General features: G+C 55.0%; 3 protein-coding genes across 3 annotated transcripts; 2 read left to right on the plus strand and 1 right to left on the minus strand.

Moving 5' to 3' along the window:
• Nucleotides 1–5: 5 nt before the first annotated feature.
• On the plus strand, nt 6–5,053 carry LOC113267676 (sesquipedalian-1-like). The gene is made up of 2 exons (XM_044390123.3): nt 6–632; nt 857–5,053. Exon 2 carries the CDS (start codon nt 881–883, stop codon nt 1,496–1,498), a length of 618 nt encoding a protein of 205 aa, XP_044246058.1. The 5' UTR covers nt 6–632; nt 857–880; the 3' UTR covers nt 1,499–5,053.
• Nucleotides 1,661–12,339, minus strand: TBC1D10B (TBC1 domain family member 10B). Its single transcript, XM_026515786.4, has 9 exons — nt 11,064–12,339; nt 8,048–8,147; nt 7,645–7,752; nt 7,449–7,555; nt 4,348–4,462; nt 4,156–4,221; nt 3,785–3,974; nt 3,290–3,444; nt 1,661–3,191 (listed from the first exon to the last, which is right to left on the minus strand). The coding sequence occupies exons 1-9, from the start codon at nt 12,014–12,016 to the stop codon at nt 2,547–2,549; spliced, it is 2,439 nt and encodes an 812-aa protein (XP_026371571.1). The 5' UTR covers nt 12,017–12,339; the 3' UTR covers nt 1,661–2,546.
• A 3,828-nt stretch (nt 12,340–16,167) lies between these two features.
• MYL11 (myosin light chain 11) lies at nt 16,168–18,669 on the plus strand. Its single transcript, XM_026516364.4, has 7 exons — nt 16,168–16,292; nt 16,925–17,020; nt 17,270–17,345; nt 17,543–17,647; nt 17,754–17,832; nt 18,336–18,384; nt 18,473–18,669. The coding sequence occupies exons 1-7, from the start codon at nt 16,290–16,292 to the stop codon at nt 18,575–18,577; spliced, it is 513 nt and encodes a 170-aa protein (XP_026372149.1). The 5' UTR covers nt 16,168–16,289; the 3' UTR covers nt 18,578–18,669.
• The last annotated feature ends 78 nt before the right edge of the window (nt 18,670–18,747 follow it).

An 18,747-nucleotide genomic window follows, 5' to 3' on the forward strand; every position in this document is an offset into this window, starting at 1 on the left:
CTAAGTGGAGAAACGGGCGGAAGTGCGCACTGAGCGGGGAAGACCACCCCGCCCTTGCCAGAATGACGTGAGCAGTGTGGGGCGACAATGGCGAGAACAGGAGACGTATGAACACCTAGACCCTGATCAGACGAGAGGGTTGGCCGGATGCGGTTTCGACTCCCTCGTATAGCAGTTAGAGGCTCTGGGGAGAACGTGGAGCGCAGTCTACTTAAAGGGAAGCCCAGGACCGTGATGGAGGACCAAAGTGGGACAGTGGGTTTCGGCCTGTTTCCCTTTCCAGGGTTGAGTCACCCTTCCCCAGGATTGGCCAAGAGCTTTTTGCCCCTCACCATCTCCTTGGGAATCCTGCCTTTCCACTCAGGGTCCAGTTCTGTCCACTTCTAGGTGCGGCCTTGCTCTTCCCCTCCGAGGAGAGGCCCGGTTCTGATGGCCCGCCTGGAGGCCGCGGAGGGCTCTGGAGGCGTTCACCGAACCCAGCTCTCTTTAGGACCCAGGGGAAGTCACTTACCCCACGCCTAACCCCTGGGCTAGTTCCTGGTTTCTGAGGTGGCAAGAGCCATCACCGGAAAGGTGACGGTGATACCTGTGCCCAGTACCCAGGCCAGAAGTCTCTTGTGCCCTGATATCAGGTAGGCCTGGAAAAGGAAAACAGTGCCTCTCTCGAACCACAGCCGCAGGCAAATAGGAGCCCAGGCCGGCGGTCCCTGCCCTGGGTCTGTAAACTGGCACAAGGGGCAGAGCTGGTGGTGGGAGGTGTGGGTCCCAGTGCTGTGGGGGCAAGACCTCTACCTCTTGAGGACAGTGTCTTAAATCCCACTGGACTAGGACCATCCCTCCTCTCTCCTGCCCCCAGGGTTTGCTCCTAGATTGGACTACCATGAAACTGCACCAAAAATCCGTGCTCAGTTTCTTCCGTGGATGCAGAACACAGGCTCCAGACCGGGAGGGCATCTTGCTAAAGAAGGGAGCCCGAAATACCAGCTATCAACGCCGCTGGTTCATCCTCCGGGGAAACCTCCTCTTCTACCTGGAGAACCAGGCAGACCACACACCCCTGGGCATCATTCTCTTGGAAAACTGTCAGGTGGAGCCACGCCTTGGGGCCACAGAACCCTATGCCTTTACCATCCTGACCTCCAGGGTTGAGGGCACAGGTGGGCGTGCCTACAAGCTGGCAGCAGAAAACCAGGAAGAGCTGGAAGCCTGGCTGTGGGCGCTGGCTGGGGCGAGCTGGAGGCGGCTGGTGGTGCTACTACCCCCCCTGGAGGCCCAGTACCGGGAGCTGTGCCAGGCAGCTGGCCAAGAGCCCAGCTCGCCCCCAGAGGTCGGTGGCTTCCTAGCTGCCCTCAGTACCCCCTCCAGCTTCCAGGAGTTGCACGAGCACTTTGGGAAGGAGATCCGGGTGCTGCAGGTGGTACGTAGAAGGCCCCAGGCCAGTGACAGTGGAAGCAGCAGATCCCCGGCAGAGGAGGAGCAGGAGCTCGGCAGTTGTTGATGAGTGACTGAAAGACGGACCAAAGGCCAAGAGGTACCTTCCTGCCAAGACCAGCCAGCTGCTTCAGTAGACACCCAGATGCCGGCCTGCTCCATTGTTTCCCACCCCCTGCCCAGTCCTTATTCTAACCCCCATCATCAAATAACAAAGCAGGAGACAGGCCCAGGTACAACAGCAGGTTCTTTTCTGATTCTTCAAAGCGCCGCACAGGGTGGGAATAGAGACAGAAGAGAATGTAAACATTGGGTTCCACCTCCTGGAGCTCAAGGGAAGACCCCTTCCCCAGATAGGGGCCGGAGGGGAAACAAGGTGAAAGATGGGGACCCTGGTGGAGACAAAGCAGTAGAAGCCTGAGAATACACAGGAAGATGGGTGAAGAGGAAAGACAGCAAGGAGGATGGCAGGTGGGGAGAGGGGGGACATTCCCTGTTCCAGTGCATGTCCCCTTAAATAAAAGAGTGCAAGAACATTGTGGAAGGAAAACTAAAGGAAAGAAGATAGAGCGAACACCCCCACCCTGGACCCACCAGGTCCTCTGTACATAATTACAACACAGAGATGTCCAGAAGTAGAGCGAGGAGAGCCTTGGCCCCCAGGCAGGAAGAGGGGGAGACCGGCAGAGCTGAAGAAGGGAAAAAGGAACCCAGCTCCACTCATGGATAAGGGGAGCAACTGGTGTAAGAATCTGAAAACTGCTGATTCCCATCGCCAAGTCACCCCTGAGGTGACAAAAGGCCAATCAGGACTGCACCTGGGCAGGACCCCAGAGGGAATTGGGGCAGGAGTGACAGAGACCCCAGCTGGGCCTAACTGGAGGTGAGGGGCTCCAGACTTGTTCACGGCTGCCCCGAGGAAAGGCAGCTGCCCCGTGCACTCACTGTCCCAGCTGTGTAGGGATCAGCAGCTGGCAAGGAGTTGGGGAGCCAAACCGCTTTCCCCAGAAAGAGTGACAGCCTGCCCAAGAAGCTTGGGGCAGCACCCCAGGCCAGGCCTGCTCTTGACTGAGGAAAAAAGAGGGAGGCCATGCAGTCCAGCCCCGAGACAGAGGTCAGAAGTAAGCATCCTGCCGGGCCTCAGATGCCGAGGACCTGTCCCCACCATCCTGGGGGGCTGGGGGCCCATCTGCCTTTCGACGCAGCGAGAGCTTCCTGCCTTGGGCCTTCTTTTCCTGCTTCTGTCGTTCCTTCTCCTGCTTCTGTTGCTCCTTCTCCTGCTCTTTTTCCCACTTCTGCCGCTCCTTCTCTTGCTTTTCCCGTTCTTTCTCCTGTTTCTGCCGCTCCTTCTCACGTTCCTTTTCCTGTTTCTGCCGCTCCTTCTCCTGCCTTCGAGTCTCCTTGCTGGAACCCAGCGGGGTGCTGTTGCCAGTAGGCGAAGGAAGGGATGGATGCAGTCCCTCAGCGGTGACCACAGGCCCTGGGGCAGGCCCAGCACTGGCCCTGCGGGCAGGAGGGGGTGGAGAGGGGGCCCCCCCAGCTGCCCGGGAACCTCGGCTCTTGAGGCCAGGGAGGCTAAGAAGGCTGGAGGAGGGGCCCAGGGGTGGCTGCTGCCGCCGCCGCTCCTCATGGATGGCCCGGGAGCCGTGTAGTCGCCGAGAGGGCCGATACTGCAGCTCCCCCCGGGTTTCCCGCCACTTCTTGAGCTGGGCCGCGTTCTCTCGCTCAATCAGTGCTTCTGTCACCGGGAGGGTGGTCACCTAGACCAAGAAGGAATGGGTAGCAGAATGAAGGGGAGGGTGAAGGGCAGGGTGGGACGGGCTGAAGCAGGTGCGGGTGGACTCCGGCCACGGCCTACCTCATGCACCAGGAAGTCCTCCTGCATGCACTGCTGGGGCAGGTTGCGCAGCTGCTCCATGGTCTCGTACATGCCCTGGCAGGAGCGCAGCTTCTCCACCGAGCCCAGCGTGTGCCGCAGCAGCACCAGCGCCACCCGGAAGATGATCTTGACGCCTGCAAGGGCAGAGAAATGACAGCATGGGCGATCAGGGCTGGGATCGCAGCCCGTCCCATGTAGAAGGGCCTCACAGGCCCTATCCCTGTCTTACTGCCATCCTCACAGATGAGGAAACGGAGGCCCCACGGAGATGAGCTGCCATGGGTTTCAGGTTCCTGGGAGGGAGCGTAGGCGCCAGGTTGATGGCAGAGCCAAGACCAGGCCCCAGTTTCTCCAGCCCCCGGACTGCATACAGGGAAGCCTAGGCCCCAGACGTACCTTCTGGCAGCAGCCCCCTCTGTGGCAGCCACCGTGGAAACCCCAGACCCCTCATGGCCTGAATGGCTCCAGAAGTACCTTCACAGAAGAACATATCCCAGACACGCAGCACTGACGCCCAGGGCAGGGTGCGGGCGAAGATGCACATGAACCACTCGGTCATGTAGAGCACGGGGTCAATGCGCTGCCGCCGCAGGTGCCGGTGTGCCAGTGGGGAGGCCCGGCGCAAGAGCGCGAAGAAGATTTCTCCGTCCAACTGAATGGCCTCCTGCAGGTGGGAGAAGCAGTGAGAAGAGGCCTTTGGTGACCCCCTTGGGGTAGCACTGTCCCTAGGAGGGGATCCTCACCTCGGTGGGAGAGGCCCAGAGCACAGGGACAAAAGGGCAGCAGGTGGGACAGGACAAGGACCTCCCTGCAGCCTTGGGTGCACCCAGCCTTCAGACACTCACCAGCCCTGCACTGTAGTAACCGGGGAGGTACTTGTCGCAGATCTGCACCAGGCACCAAAAAGCTTGCTGAGGAGGGCAAGAACAACGGGGGAGGGATGGGACCTGAGAAACAGGGAGCAGAGCGCTCCCCCATCACCACGGCAGGCCAAGGTCCTCCCAGGCCCTCCCCAACCAGGACCGGGGTATGCGGACCTCAGCAGGCATGTGCATGAGCAGCACGGCAGCCACTGGGGCCTGGGCCTGGCAGTAGCCCTCATCAGGCCGGTAGATCGTGTAGGCCTTCAGGATTCGGTACAGGTCCTGTTGCCTGTGGGTATTGGACAAGATCATGAGGGCAATCACAGGAGCTGAGGGCTCTCTGCCCCAAACTAAGCCTGCTCCCCCTAACCAACCCCCTTCCAGACCCCTCCTAGATCCAGTTCCAGATTAACCTCAGAGCTTCACCACCACACACCTCCACTGAAGTTCCTGGTGCTGCCCATCAGGGTGAAGCGACAGACTCCAACCATAGCCAAAGCATTCCAGGCTCAGCCTTCCACCCTTGCCTGCACACTCCACATGCTTCCTACCCGTTCCCCCACACCGGCTGTGTTCTCTCTCCCTCCTTCATCTGCCACCATGCCATATCCTTCAAGGTCACCTTCTTCCGGAAGCTTTCACTGCCCGAAGCAACAGCCCTCCTGTCACACTGTCTGAATGCTTTTAGCGCCCCGGAGCAGGGGCTCTCCCGGGGCAGGGCCCGCCTCATCTGCCTCACTGGATTGAATCAGGTCCCCGCCACCATGTCCTGGGCCCTGGTTCTTGGTGGGCCCTGGTTCTTGGTGAAGGCTGGGGAAGCCAGCTGTGCCTCAAACCTTTCTGTCTCTGCATCCAAAAGAATAAAAGCTCTGCCCTAGAACTGCACCTCTTTCTGGAGGCTGCCCCATGTCTGGGAATTCCATTCAGTCAGCCCCACATTGGAAAAGAGAGCTCTTCATCACTCCCCATGGCTAATCACCACATCTTCTCAACACTACCTCTTGAATTTCATTCAGGCCTGTTCCTTTTCTCTGCCTCCACAGCCATTCCGTAGCTCAGACCTTCATTTCTTACCCAGAAAAAAGTAAAAAATGACCCCCTCTATCTGAAAATGCAGTCACTGAAGTGTGATCTGCACTTGTGCTTTATCTGCATACCTCCCCGCTTTTTTTCACTTAGTATTTTTTCTCCACTTTGCAACAGCATCCATGAACTGTCAGGTTGGATGCACTAGTTATTTTACCCAATACCTATTAAAGTAGACAGGTAATTCCCACAAGCTCCCATGCTTCATTCACCTACCTACATGCATGTGTCCCTGCTTCCTCCCCCGTTGCTGTGGGTGAAATGTCTGTGGTCCTTGCCAAACACAACCTTTCCACTTGGGCACGGCACCCCATCCACTCTCACCTCACGGGCCATCACCCCAGCAAGCCTCCCACCTCTCCTGCATCATCAGTTTTTCTCTCCCTACTAGATCATTCCCATTGGCATACCAACATCTGTTCTTTCCTCTTGCTTAAAAAAATAGTCTCTTGACCACCACCCTTCCCCCTCCAAACACCACACCATTTCTCTCCTTACCTACTCAGCAAAACTTCAGGGTACAGGCTCGCTGTCATCAAGCTCTTCCATTCTGCAGTCAGGCTTTAACCCACTGCCCCGTGCAAAACTGCCCTCATCAAGGTCACCAATGACCTCCACTGCGCTGAGTCCCGAGGTCAATCTGCAGACTTGACTTTACTTGACCCACCAGCAGTTATTTCATACAGCTGGTCCTGAAACCCCTCTTCAATTTGCTTCCAGAAATCACACTGCCCTGGTTTCCCTTCTACCTCTCCAGCTTCTGCTTCTAGTCTCCCTTGCAGGTTCGTTCTCATCTTTCCATTCTTGAAACGCTGGAGCTGCTCAATCTTTGACCTTGCTGCTTTGATGACCTCACCCAGTCCCAGGGGTGAGATTTAGTCCCACCTAGAGGCTGACAATGCTCAATCTCCAGCTTACCTTCACTTTAAACTTCTCCCCAAATTCCAGACTTGCATATAGCATACATCCAACTTATCTGACATCTTCATCTGGACATCTAATTAGTATTTCAAACCTCACATTCCAAAACTGAGCTCCTGATGTACCCCTCTAACTTCCTTTTTCCCATTTTCCCCATCCACATCAGTACATAACAATTCCATTTTTCTAGTTTCTCAGGCCCAAAACCTTAAGAGTCAGCCTTAATTGCACTCTTACTCTCGCTCACTCCTTCTCCCTCTCTCTCACACACTCCACATCTAATCCGTTGGCAAATCCTTTTGACTCTACCTTCAGAAATACCCAGAACCCAACCACTTCTCCCCATAGTTCCACGGCTACCATTCTGGTTTATCTATCATGGTCTCTCTCCTAGATTATGGAAATGGTCTCCTCACAGGTCTCTCTGCTTCTGTCCTTGTCTCCTTATAGTCTATTCTCAGCACAGCAGCCAGAATGACCCTTTTAAAACACAAATCAGATCAGATCACTTGTAGCCCCATCTCCATTCTCACTCTCTACTCCCCTTTCTTGCTTTAAACTCCTCTTTCATACTTACCACCATTTCACAGGCAACATACTTTTCCTTCTTTGTCTTATTTATGTATTGTCTATCCCCACTAAAATGTAATAAGCCCCATAAGGGCAGGAATTTTTGTCTCTTGTTAACTGCTGTCATCTTTGGCTAGACCAGTGCCTGGCAGATAGCAGGTATTAAGTATTTGCTGAAAAGATGAACCAACTGATGAAAAAAAGTCCACCTGAGAGCCACCTAATACCATCTTGCATACTACTAAGGACTGACAGATACACATCTCAGGGAAGCCGGGTATATAGAACAAAAGTACAAATGCCTTGGAACAGTTTTTAAAGGACCTTGGTGACCTGGCCCTAAACTGCTTTTCCAGCCTCAGCTCTACCCAACCGCACATCCCAGACAGAGCTTACATAACACTGGCCAGGAAAAACCTGCCTCCTGCTCTGCTCCCGTCTATCCTTCAAAACCCAGTTCAAATGCGACCTCTTCAATAAGTCGTAGGGCCTCCCATCCCCCCTGCAGCAGCCCCCCAGCCCCAAGTCAGAATCTCCCTCCCAGGACGCTTCCTTCAATATGGCTTGACACTCAATCCATTAAAGACCACTCTCCTAGAAGCCCTGGAGAGCAAGAACTGCTTTCAACCCAGCCCTGTATCCACTTGGAGCCTTCTACCAATGTTTGCTGCCTGACCCATGTGGTCAGGCCATCTTACCCATGCCCCCCTCGAGCAGCAAACATCTCATGGAAAGGGAACTGGCGGTGCAGGTCCTTCTCAATCACATCCAGCCACTTGGGGTCCCCAGGCGCCCGTTCCAGCTCCTGCAGCGGGACAGCAGGGATTATCTCAGGATCTGGGGGGACTGATGATACCCTTCACACCATGTCACAACCCCATACCCTGGACATACCTCAAACTTGCCAGGGTTCTGCTCCAGGAGTTCCTTGCTATTGGACAGGTACTGCCAGGCCTTGGCTCTGAGGGAAGAGGGGATCCCCTTCCGGCAGCGCAGCTTCACCTAAGACAGAATGGCAGGCAGGCCAGCAGCTTCAGGGGCTGGCAGAGCCTCCAGGCTTTCCCCAGCAGTCCTCAGGCTTCCTGGCACACCCCTCACACATCCCATTGGCTTGACTCCACTGGACCTGGCCTGGCCTTCTATCTTTAAAGCTACTCCTCCCCCCAGGCCCAAGTACCGCCTGCCCCCAATGTGGTCTAGAGAGCAAATACTAACATGGCTTCCCTGGAGCACATGAGCCCTCCCTGCCCCCTTCCCAACCTGTCCATCGCCCTGCCCACCACTCAGCCTTCCAAACCTTCTGGAAACGCCGTGACAGCCACTTATCCCAGTTACTGAACATCTCCAGCCATTTGAGCTCCCGCTGCCGAGCCACATCTACAGGAATGGAGCTCTCTCTGCAGGATGAAGGGAGTATGGAAGGGGTCAGTAGCGGTAGTGTACAACATGGATTGCTGGTGGAACTGAAGCAGGCCACCCCCCCGTTTCAAAATGAGAGACTGGACGTAAAAGCATTTTGTGAGCTACCAAATATCAGGACATCTGGCCACTTAGCCATCCAAGTGCCTAGCTCATCACACTGAAAGGACTTCTCTTTGGAAGGAATCTCTGGTGTTCTCATGTTGGATCTCTATACATGTTGGGTGTGTTCAAATCCTGCTTATGGCACATACAAGTTTGGGGAGAGGGTACAGAATATTTAAAAACCCCACTTCGCATTAGACCTGGGTCCAAGTTCTAGCTTTACCACTTATTCATTGTGTGACCTTGGGCAAGTCACTGAATTCCTCTAGCCTCAATTTCCGCATTCGTAAGACAGAGAAGTTACAGGAGATAACAAATGGCAAGTGCTCAGTAATGGCAAGTATTACCCATAAAATGAAACACAGAACCAATATATCTCTCTGCCTCCCTAGAAGGAACGGAGTTTCCTCCTATCAGACTCTTGAGATCTCCCAGGCCATCTGCAATCCCCTCCACCTCCTTCTCCCTGAAATCACCCTAGATTCCCAAGCAAATGAAGTCTTCCTTGCACTGTTTGCCCATTGTTCTGTCACAGCCTCACACTCAAGATGCCCCATGAGTCTTGAAACAGTTACTTGTAGGAGCTAGTACCAGGAGGTGAGTGGAATGGAAGAAAGAGCTTGAGTTTCCAGACAGACCTGAGCTCAAATCCCAGTTCCACCCATTAGAAGCTGGGGGATCTTGGCAAGTGATAACCTGACTCTCTTCCTTTTCTATAAAAAAGGGATGTCACCACCTACATCACAAAGTTATGAGAGGGCTATTGAGAAACCACATAAGGACTGGTAAATGGAAGGTCTCATTAAATACTAGTTTCTTTTGTCTTAGAAGCCCCTTAAACACCTCTCATTAATTTCTAGCATAAGTCAGTTCCAAACTCTACTAAGGATCAGGAAGAATAAGATAATATCTTTCCTGCCCTCAAGAAGGTCACAAGCTTGCAGGGGAGATAATTGCAATGTGGTATGGGAAATGCAATGATAAAAATGCACAGAAGAGGCACTGACTGGAGTAGGGGCAGTGGATATCAGAAAAGGCTTCCTGGAGGAGGAGACATCTGAGTTATAAGCCATGAAGGACTGAACAGAACACACTGAGACAAGAAGGGGGAGAAAGGCATTCCTGGCAGGTGGGAGTATAAAGGGGGAAAGACTACAATCCGTTCAACAGGACCACAGTACTAAGTGCACGGCGAGGAGTGGTGAGACAGAAGACCAGAAAGACTGGCAAAGCCAGATACTAAGGAGCCTATCTGCAGAATAAAGCATTTGAGACTTTATCCTGTGGCCAGTGGGGAGCCACTACAAGCTTTTAACGTAACATGTGCCTCAGTTAGTCTTGCCTCAGAAGTATCCAACACAGAAGATAGATTTTAGAGGGACAAAATTACAAAGCATAGAAGTAGCAACCAGCACGGTGCCTGGCACACAAGAGGGGCTCACTAAAATCCAACTCAATCCAAGTTCCTTAGGGCGGTGTGGTACTGAGGAGAAAGTTGGTCACACAGATCCAGATGTGAGTGGGGCAATTCGCTCAACTGCCTCAATCCTGTTTCTTCACCTATAAATTGGGTACGACAATGCCTCCTCCGTGCATGGGAAAATACCAAGGTCAAACTTCAGATGCCTTCCTAAGACCATGAATGTTGGTGCTTAATCAAAGGTTCTCTGTTTTTTTTGTTAGATTATAAAACATGCTTAGAACATCCTCCCAAGTGTCCCCCCCAACCCCAGGCAGGTGCCCCCCACCCAACACACACATACACAATTAAATCCTACCCATTCTTCAGCATTCGGACCAGCCTCAGCTGACTTCGGAGTGGGCAAAAGACACCTTTCCTAGGTGCTCACAAAATCCTGTGATGATCTCAAGGCTAAACCTTACATATATCGAAACCAACTCTTAAAGTATTTGTTTCTCCCTCTAGATGATGGGCGCCTTGAAACAACTATTTTATCCCTAGTACCCAGGGCAAGGTCTGGCACCTGGGTGCTCAGGTGATGCTGTAGGTTGAACTGACCAGCAGGTTAAAAGGGTACAGGAATATTGCGCAGGATCCAGAGAGAGGGAAGGAAGAAGTCAGAGGCAATCGCACTCCTACATCAGGAGTGACTCAGGCCCCTGGAGGGAACTAGGAAAGAGTAAGCCGGGCTGGGGAGATGAGGAAATGGGGAAGAGGCCTCCCCCAACCCCTTTCCTTCAGTAAGAACACAAGACTGCCCTTCTCTGTTTTGCAGAGGAGCCTTGGCTTCAGGGTCTCCCCTCCATCAACCAGACTTCCCCCTCTCACCGCCCCATCAGACCTAGGGCTACGGGGGAGGGGAGACGCCTCCATCCCTCCCAGACTCCTTCCACTTCAGGGACCAATGAACTCTACCAGAATGCCTGCCCCGCCAGGTCTCCAGAATATCTGGCCCATAGCTGGAGTTTCACATCAAGGACCTGGGACGACCTTAGGTATCATGTCATTCAAACTTTCACTTTATAGAGAAGGAAACTGAGGCACGGAAATAGGGAAGAAAGCTCAAGGGCACACAACACACTAAAAGCAAAGCTCAGACCCACAACTCCTGACACCTGGTCTGAAACTCTAACATGAAAGTGCCATCAAAACCTCAGGATGCTCTAAGCACCACAGGGATCACCAAGAATCTCACTCCTGCTGGAGCCACTCCCCTGGAGCCTCAGAGGAGGCTGGGCTGCCGGAGTCTGGGCAAGGTGTATCATTTCCTCCTCCCCAACCTCTGCTTCCCTGAAGCAGTGCCACTGGGTGCCCACTGGGTACTCACAGACTGCCCGAATACTGGCTGCCCCCAAGGAAGCCATACTTGTCCGTCTTGCGCAGGGCCAGCCCATTTATCTCTGAGTCTGAGCCCATGGAGCTCACATCATCTGCCAAGGACTCCAAGGTCCCAGACATGAGGCTTACGGAGTCCAAGTAGCTCAGAGTGTCCGGGGCCTGCCCTCGAGGCCCAGAGATGCCCGGTCCCAGGCTAGACGTGGAGCCTAGGTCCTGAGAGTTCTCAGCAGGCTCCGGAGCTGGGGTGACCGTCACGACAGCTACCAGAGCCTCACATGTCCCTGAAGGGCCCGGGCCAGGCCCTGAGGGGTCCTCGGGAGCCTGTGCAGTTGATGCTGATGTTGCCGCTGCAGCTCCATGTCCACTTGTCACCTGTCCTGCTGTCACTGCTGCAACCCGCGCAGTCACTCCTGAGGCAACTGTGGTTCCCGGCTTGGGGGCAAGCGGGGGTTTGGCGGTCAGAGCCCCAGGAGCTGTTCTGGAAGGGGTCCTGGTGGGGGTCCCGGTGGGGGTACCTGGTCCAGGAGCGGGGGAGGTTCTAGCCTCCTCCGTCTTCGGAGAGTCTGCCCCGGGGCCCAAAGCCATGGACATCTCGGCTCCTGCCACTGCCCCGGGCACCGGGGGTTCTGAGCCAGGAGAGACCTGCGCCCTCGCGGCTTCGGGTGAGGCCTCCAGCGTCAGCACCACCACTGTGCTGCTCGTGACGGTCGAGGCTGGGGCCGCGGCCGGGGCCGAGGTCTGGGCGAGCCCCGGTACCCAGGCGGGCAGCGCCTCCCCGGGGGCCACCAGGGTGACCGGGGCCGATGTGGCCGTGGTCACTGGCGGCCCCGGAGCCACCACCACGACGGGTCCGGCCCTGGAGCCGCGGGGCGGCGGCGAGGGGGCCGCGGGGGCGCCATGACGGCGCGGCGGGGCCACCAGGGGCGCCGGGCCCGTCTCCATGGCCGCGGGCCTCCCCTCACATCCCCCCGCCGGGGCGGCCGCAGAAGGCGCCGCCCCTCAGGCCGCTCCGCGCCGCCCGCCAAGGAAGGGGAGAAGGCTAAGGGCGCGGCCTGGCGCGCGTCGGGGACGGGGGCGGCGCGCGGGCAGCTGCCCGGCGCGCGGAGGCGTGGCAGGAATCCCGGGGCGCCAGGAGCGGGGGTCCCCCTTGCGCCCTCTCACCCCTGGCGCTCTCTCGCCGCCGCCCCCTCCCTCCTGCTTCAGGCGAGCGGCCGACCTCGCGCCTGCGCACATGCCCCAGCGCCGGCTAAGCGGCCAGCGTTTCGGCGTTTCACGCCTGCGCGCGGGCAGTCCCATCGCGCTCCTTTTTTCTCCCGCCTCGTCAGAGTGTTTGGACGAATAATAGGAGAGAGGGAACTGGGTTTCTACCAATCGTTGGAAGGGTGGGTGGAGTTGGAGGTGGGAAGGGGCTGGGTAATTTGGAAAGAGGAAATGGAGAAGGCGGAGGCGCCCCAATGAGAGGGCGAGTGAAGGCAGGAGGAGGTGGAACGAAAGAGATAACTAATAGAAAAGCGGGAAGCTGAACCTCCTGGCCAATAAAAATGGCTGGAGAGTGAATGACCACGGAAGGAGGCGGGTTCTGCGCGAGAAGAGGCGAGCCTGGCCAATGGAAACAGTAAAAAGGGAGCCAATGAAAAGGGGGAGTAGGCGGAGGTCAAGTTGACAGACAGCGGTGTCTCTTTGGGCAGTGACAGACAGCATCCGCAGTCAATAGGAAGAGCTGAGGAATTCTTTAGGTCTCCCAAGAAGGTCAAGAAGGAATGACAGCTGGCGGGGGGGGGGGAGGGGCGGGCCAGATTGGCTATTAATTTGCATCCTGAGCCAATGAGCGTATTCCCTCATTTTAGCACCAGGGAAGGAAGATAGACGGCTGTATCAGCCAATGGAAGCATCCAAAGGGTAGGGGAGCTGCCAGTAGGCGGTGCCAGCCCAGGGATATCGGTGACAACCGGAGACAAGCGCAGGAGGGGGTGACAGTTGGGGACAGCGCCGAGAGGGGGCGGGGGCCAGGGACATTAGAGCAGCCCTTAGCCAATAAGAGCGCCGCGCTGCTTTGCTTGAGTCCTTTTTGGGCTGCCATTCTCTCTCTCTCCCCCACCTTAAGTAGGCTCCACAGCCAAGGTGGGGCTTGAACTCACGACCCTGAGATGGAGAGCCGCATGCCCTACCGACTAAACCAGCGAAGCGCCCCCTGGTCTCCCATTCTCCATCCAGAGCCGCCTCACTCTGATGGTCTGTGGGACCCCATCACAGATCCAGTGCCCTGATCAAGTACTCTCAACCTCCACTCTGTCTCTAATTTTCATCTCAGCTTGCAACCAACCTCAACACTCAAAGCCCAGACGACTATAACCAGAGCCCCCAAATCATCTAAGGGACCCATCTCCCTGGATCTTCCATTTCCGATGGGAATCCCAAGCCCTAAGTCCCTTTCCTCAGCCCCTCTCCCCTCTATATATCCCAGCTCCTCCCCAGAATCCAGGATCTAATTCTCATCCCCTGAGTGCCTCCCCCATTCTAGTGGGTATCCTAGACCCCAAACCATGAATTCCCAGTAGCACAAACTCCCATATCTGTGTTCTTATTCTTTGGGGGACCCGGGACCTGTCCCATCAACTCCTCTCCCATCACAGCCACACCTCTCTGTACTCCTCATTTTCTGCTAAGAAAGCAGACCCCAATCTCATGAGCCCCCAGGCTACCACAGATCACAAACACAAAATCCTGATTTTAGGAGTCCCTCCTCTCTCTGACCCCCGTCCCTTTGGGCCTCAGGGTTAGAGGCCCCCCAACTTCCATACAGAGTCCACCATCCTGAAGTTTCAGTCAGGCCTAGCTCCCAATGTCCCAGGTCCTCCTTGGTTTCTGAGTTCTCTTAGGCTACTGGCTCCCAGCTCAGACCCAGATCCTGTGTCCGAGTTACAGCTACAGCTCCTTCTCCTCGATTTCCCCACTTTCCATTTGACCCAAGCTATCTGAGCACTTTCCCCCTTCCCCTCTTTGGAGTTTTTCTCCCCTCCCAGAACCCAGGATTAAGTGGGCTCCTCCCTGGGCCTAGACCCCCATGGTAACCGTATAAGGTGAGACAGCTGTCGATTGAGGCAGGGAGGGGCCAGTGTAGGAGGCCAAGGGCAGCTGCTAAGTTTAGGGTGGCTCCTTCTCTCTTCTTAGAGACAACAGGTGGCTGGGCCCCAGTGCCCAGAAAAGAAAATGTCTTAGAGGCTTTGGCATGAGGCTGGAGGAGGGCAAAAGGAGGAGGCACCTTCCTCAGGACACCGGGTCCTAGAGGGAGCAAGAGAAGGAGGAGATGGGTGTCCTTGCCAACCTTGGCCTCCTGGGGCTTCCTCAGCCACTATTTCCCCAGGAGAGGGTACCTCAAAATCACACAGTCAGCCAAGCTGGTTCTTGCCCAGAATGGAAAAAGGGGCCACTGGCACCATCTCATCCACCTGGGAGGAGGTGACCCACTAGCGTCCCCCTTGGTGCTTTGATACCAAGATTGCAAGACCCTCCAATCTCTGGTCTCCGGCCTGCACCCTCTGCTCCAGCCCCATCACCATTCTGGCAACCCGATTTTTTACTTCTCCAGGACTTTGTCCATCTGTGCTCTCTGAACAGCATGCCTGCCCCTCCACTTTCACCAGACTCACTTCTCCTGGCCTTCATAAAGTCATCTCCATACCCCCACACGGGGCTGCTATGCCCTCTACTTTTGCGCTCTTTTTTTTTTTTTTTAAGATTTTATTTATTTATTTTGACAGAGAGAGACAGCCAGCGAGAGAGGGAACACAAGCAGGGGGTGTGGGAGAGGAAGAAGCAGGCTCCCAGCGGAGGAGCCCGATGTGGGACTCGATCCTGGAACGCCAGGATCAGGCCCTGAGCCGAAGGCAGCCGCCTAACGACTGCGCTACCCAGGCGCCCCTCTACTTTTGCGCTCTTGATCAGCTGTTATGTCATTTCCTGCCTTTATCTTGTCTCCACAGCTAAGCTGTAAGTCCACCAAGGCAAGGCATAAATATTAATTGTGGTGATTATATTTCACTAAACTGTTTCCAAATAGTGTTCATATCCACAAGTTTTGTGGGATGGGGAAAACAAGTCCCAGGGAGTTGAAGCACACAGCCCAAGATCTGCTCCAGGCTGTCTAGCCTCTTTCTACCTGGTCATTCCATCCTTGGCATCTTTTCTTGAAACCTCCTCCCTGCCCCCACCAAAGGGGATGGAGAAGACCTTCTTGATTCTTCGGCTTCCCTAGACAGCTGTCTGTCTCCCTTTCAACTCTGCCACCACCCCACACACATACATACACTTGACTGTGAACTTCACAATAGGAGTGGGGGACTGTGCTTGCCAAGGGACACCCATGAAGCATAGCCCAGTGCCTGGCATACTTAAGTGCTCAGTCATTTTACTGGCTTTAAATCTGGAGGGGCGCCTGGCTGGCTTAGTTGGTAGAGCCTGCAGTTCTTGATTTCTGGGTTGTAAGTTTGAGCCCCACGTTGGGTGTAGAGATTACTTAAAAATAAAAAAATCTTTTTAAAAAAATACAAATAAATAGAAACATAAAAATGTTAATTTCAAAATAAGGGATGTGTTTTAGGGGCGCCTGGGTGGCACAGCGGTTAAGCGTCTGCCTTCGGCTCAGGGCGTGATCCCGGCGTTGTGGGATCGAGCCCCACATCAGGCTCCTCCGCTATGAGCCTGCTTCTTCCTCTCCCACTCCCCCTGTTTGTGTTCCCTCTCTCGCTGGCTGTCTCTGTCTCTGTCGAATAGATAAATAATAAAAAAAAAATAATAAGGGATGTGTTTTATATAAATAACTAAATCTGGACCCACCCCACTTAGGGGTACAGGGGCCTGGTTAATTTTTTTCCCAGTACTATGCCTCTGTTTGGGTCCTCTCTGAACTCTGGCACATTCGAACCCCCTTTCGGGAAAGAGAACATCCCTTCCTGCCCAGGTCCTAGTGAGACATGCATCCCAAGACCCACTCCCTCCTCCCTCCCTGGGCTCCAGCTGCTGCTGGCCCTCCAAGAAAGGAGAGGCCCTGAGCCGGGCTATTTTGGTATCTGGGGTGGGCCCCCACAGGGCTAAGGTTACCCTGGTATGTTGAGGGCTCCCTGGGGCAGGACTATATAACCCCAGAGGGACCGCCACAGGCTGACTCTGCTCCTTTCCAGCCAGAGCCACTGCTTGCCCCCAGGAGACTGAAGACATGGTGAGTGGGAATCCCCCAGCCCCTACCCAGATCCCTCAGACCTCAAAGCAGACTCACTTTTTAAAAGAAAGTAGCTGATTCCCAGTCCAGTAAGAGTAAACAGATGAATCCTCCTTTTCATGGCATTGCTAATGAGGAGCGTACAGAACGATGGCCTAAATGACCCAACCAAGGATCATCTGCCCAGACTCTCCACTCGCAGGAGACCCATCCCTCTCAAAGCATGCTCCATACCTTCCTGCACTCCCTCTTCCTAAAACCCTCTGGGACCAGTCAGGCAAGGATTCCAACTCCCATTTTATAAACAAGAAAGCAGAGGTTCAGATAGGGTGAATGAGTAGATCAGGGTCCCACTGCAAGTCTGGGACTCAGAAGAGGCAAGCTCTGGGCACTGAGAAAGGGACTTGTTGAGGAGTCCCACTTGTTGGGAAGGATGGAGGATAGAAATTTGGGGATGCAACCAAAGCAAGGCCCCCCAGCAAAGAGGTTATAAGGAGGGAAAAGCCTAGAACCAGAAGAGTTGCTTTAGAAAAATGACTCAAAAGACCCTGAATCTAATCAATTGCCTCCAGAGTGGAGGAGGGATTGGCCCATGGACCCCTTTGCCCATCCCTCCTCCTCCCTCCCCCCAGGCACCCAAGAAGGCCAAGAGAAGGGCAGTGGCAGAGGGCGGAAGCTCCAATGTCTTCTCCATGTTTGACCAGACTCAGATCCAGGAGTTCAAGGAGGTGAGTAAGGGGAGAAGGGAGACTGAAGACTGACCAAAGGCACCCCCCTGCCGCCCTTCCCCCCAACACCCCCTCCCTGGAATGTGCACCTGTTTGGGGGGAGGGGAAGGGCTTAGAACTCCTTGCTCCCCTCCCCATTTGGCATGCAAGAGAACAGCTGGCTGGGGGCCAGAATCTGATCTGCTGGGGTAGGGATGATGAAGCCTGGCCATGGGGGACCCAACCCCTCCCTGCCCCTGCCTTCCACAGGCCTTCACCGTCATTGACCAGAACCGTGATGGCATTATCGACAAGGAAGATCTGCGGGACACCTTCGCAGCCATGGGTGAGCCCCTTATCCCACCCATAAAGATTCAAGGCTGCAGAGTACTGGGAATTCAGAAGCCTTGGGTTTCAGCCCTGTTGGCTCCACCCTGGGCCTCAGTCCGCCCCGACAACAAATGGGTGGGAGGATCTGAATTTATGGGAAGGATCCACCCTTGGCCACAGGACCCCACTCCAGCTTCCCCCACCCTACTCTAGGGCGTCTCAATGTGAAGAATGAGGAGCTAGATGCCATGATGAAGGAAGCCAGCGGTCCCATCAACTTCACCGTCTTCCTGACCATGTTTGGAGAGAAGCTCAAAGGTGAATGAAGTGTCCTGGGTCTAAGCCCCCAGCTGCCCTTCCCCAGACCTTTCAGGGACAGACCCTTCAGGGATCCTTCAGCTTCACCGGCCTTCTGATCTTCCAGGTGCCGACCCTGAGGACGTGATCACTGGAGCCTTCAAGGTCCTGGACCCTGAGGGGAAGGGCACCATCAAGAAGCAGTTGTAAGTGACCCTCTCCAGCTGCTCACATGCAGAAAGCCTCCTTAAATTCTTCTTTTTTTAAGTTTTGTGTTTTTTTTTTTAAGATTTTATTTTGGGGGCGGACAGAGGGAAAGGGAGAAGCAGCCTCCCCACTGAACAGGGAGCCCGATGCGGGGCTCAATCCCAGGACCCCGGGATCATGACTTGGGCCGAAGGCGGCTGATTAACCGACTTAACCCTGGTCCCCAAGCCTCCTTAAATTCTTACCAAAGCTTAGGTATAAGGGAGGGGATAAGGGAAAAATTGGGACTGTGGAAATGGGCGATAGGATTACATTTTCACAGCACATATGGGAGGGGAAGAGCAAAAGCGGGGAGGCCAGACTGTTTGGGCGACCAGTGAGGGATCTAGAGTGACTTCGGTTTTCAAGTTGATACTAGGAATGGCAACCAGGATGAGGTGGGAGGGAGTGGAAAGGAACCACGAAGCCCAATCTCAACTCCCCATATGTCACCTCTCTCCAGCCTGGAGGAGCTGCTTACCACGCAGTGTGACCGCTTCTCCCAGGAAGAGGTGAGCGGGGGAAGGTCTGGGAGAAGCAGAGGGAGGGGGCAGGGGAGCATAGTGAACCTGTAGGAGACGCCCCTGAATCTTTCCCCAGATCAGGAACATGTGGGCAGCCTTCCCCCCTGACGTGGGAGGCAACGTAGACTACAAGAACATCTGCTACGTCATCACGCATGGCGACGCCAAGGACCAGGAGTAAGGGACCCTCTTAGGCCTCTGCTGGCCAACGCCTTGCTGCCAGTCCGACCCCCACCCCGACTCTAATAAAATTAAACTGGTCTTTGTTTCTTAGCGGTGGCACCTTCAGTGCGTTTGTGGGAGGGGTACTTAGGTGGGACGCGGGGCCGAAGCGCTGGCTGGCAGGAAGCC

This window comes from Ursus arctos, unplaced genomic scaffold (genome assembly GCF_023065955.2).
Source record: "Ursus arctos isolate Adak ecotype North America unplaced genomic scaffold, UrsArc2.0 scaffold_2, whole genome shotgun sequence".
NCBI classification, from domain to species: domain Eukaryota; kingdom Metazoa; phylum Chordata; class Mammalia; order Carnivora; family Ursidae; genus Ursus; species Ursus arctos.

Bases quoted from the DNA above. Each gene is read 5' to 3' on its own strand.
- LOC113267676 (XM_044390123.3), top strand. From the start codon at position 881: ATGAAACTGCACCAAAAATCCGTGCTCAGTTTCTTCCGTGGATGCAGA.
- TBC1D10B (XM_026515786.4), bottom strand. From the start codon at position 12,016: ATGGAGACGGGCCCGGCGCCCCTGGTGGCCCCGCCGCGCCGTCATGGC. The intron at 4,463-7,448 runs GTAAGATGGCCT...CAATACCCACAG, and splicing joins GCTGCTCGAGGGGGGCATGG to GCAACAGGACCTGTACCGAA. The intron at 3,445-3,784 runs GTACTTCTGGAG...CTGCCCTTGCAG, and splicing joins GGATATGTTCTTCTGTGAAG to GCGTCAAGATCATCTTCCGG.
- MYL11 (XM_026516364.4), top strand. The intron at 17,346-17,542 runs GTGAGCCCCTTA...ACCCTACTCTAG, and splicing joins GGACACCTTCGCAGCCATGG to GGCGTCTCAATGTGAAGAAT. The intron at 17,648-17,753 runs GTGAATGAAGTG...CTGATCTTCCAG, and splicing joins GTTTGGAGAGAAGCTCAAAG to GTGCCGACCCTGAGGACGTG.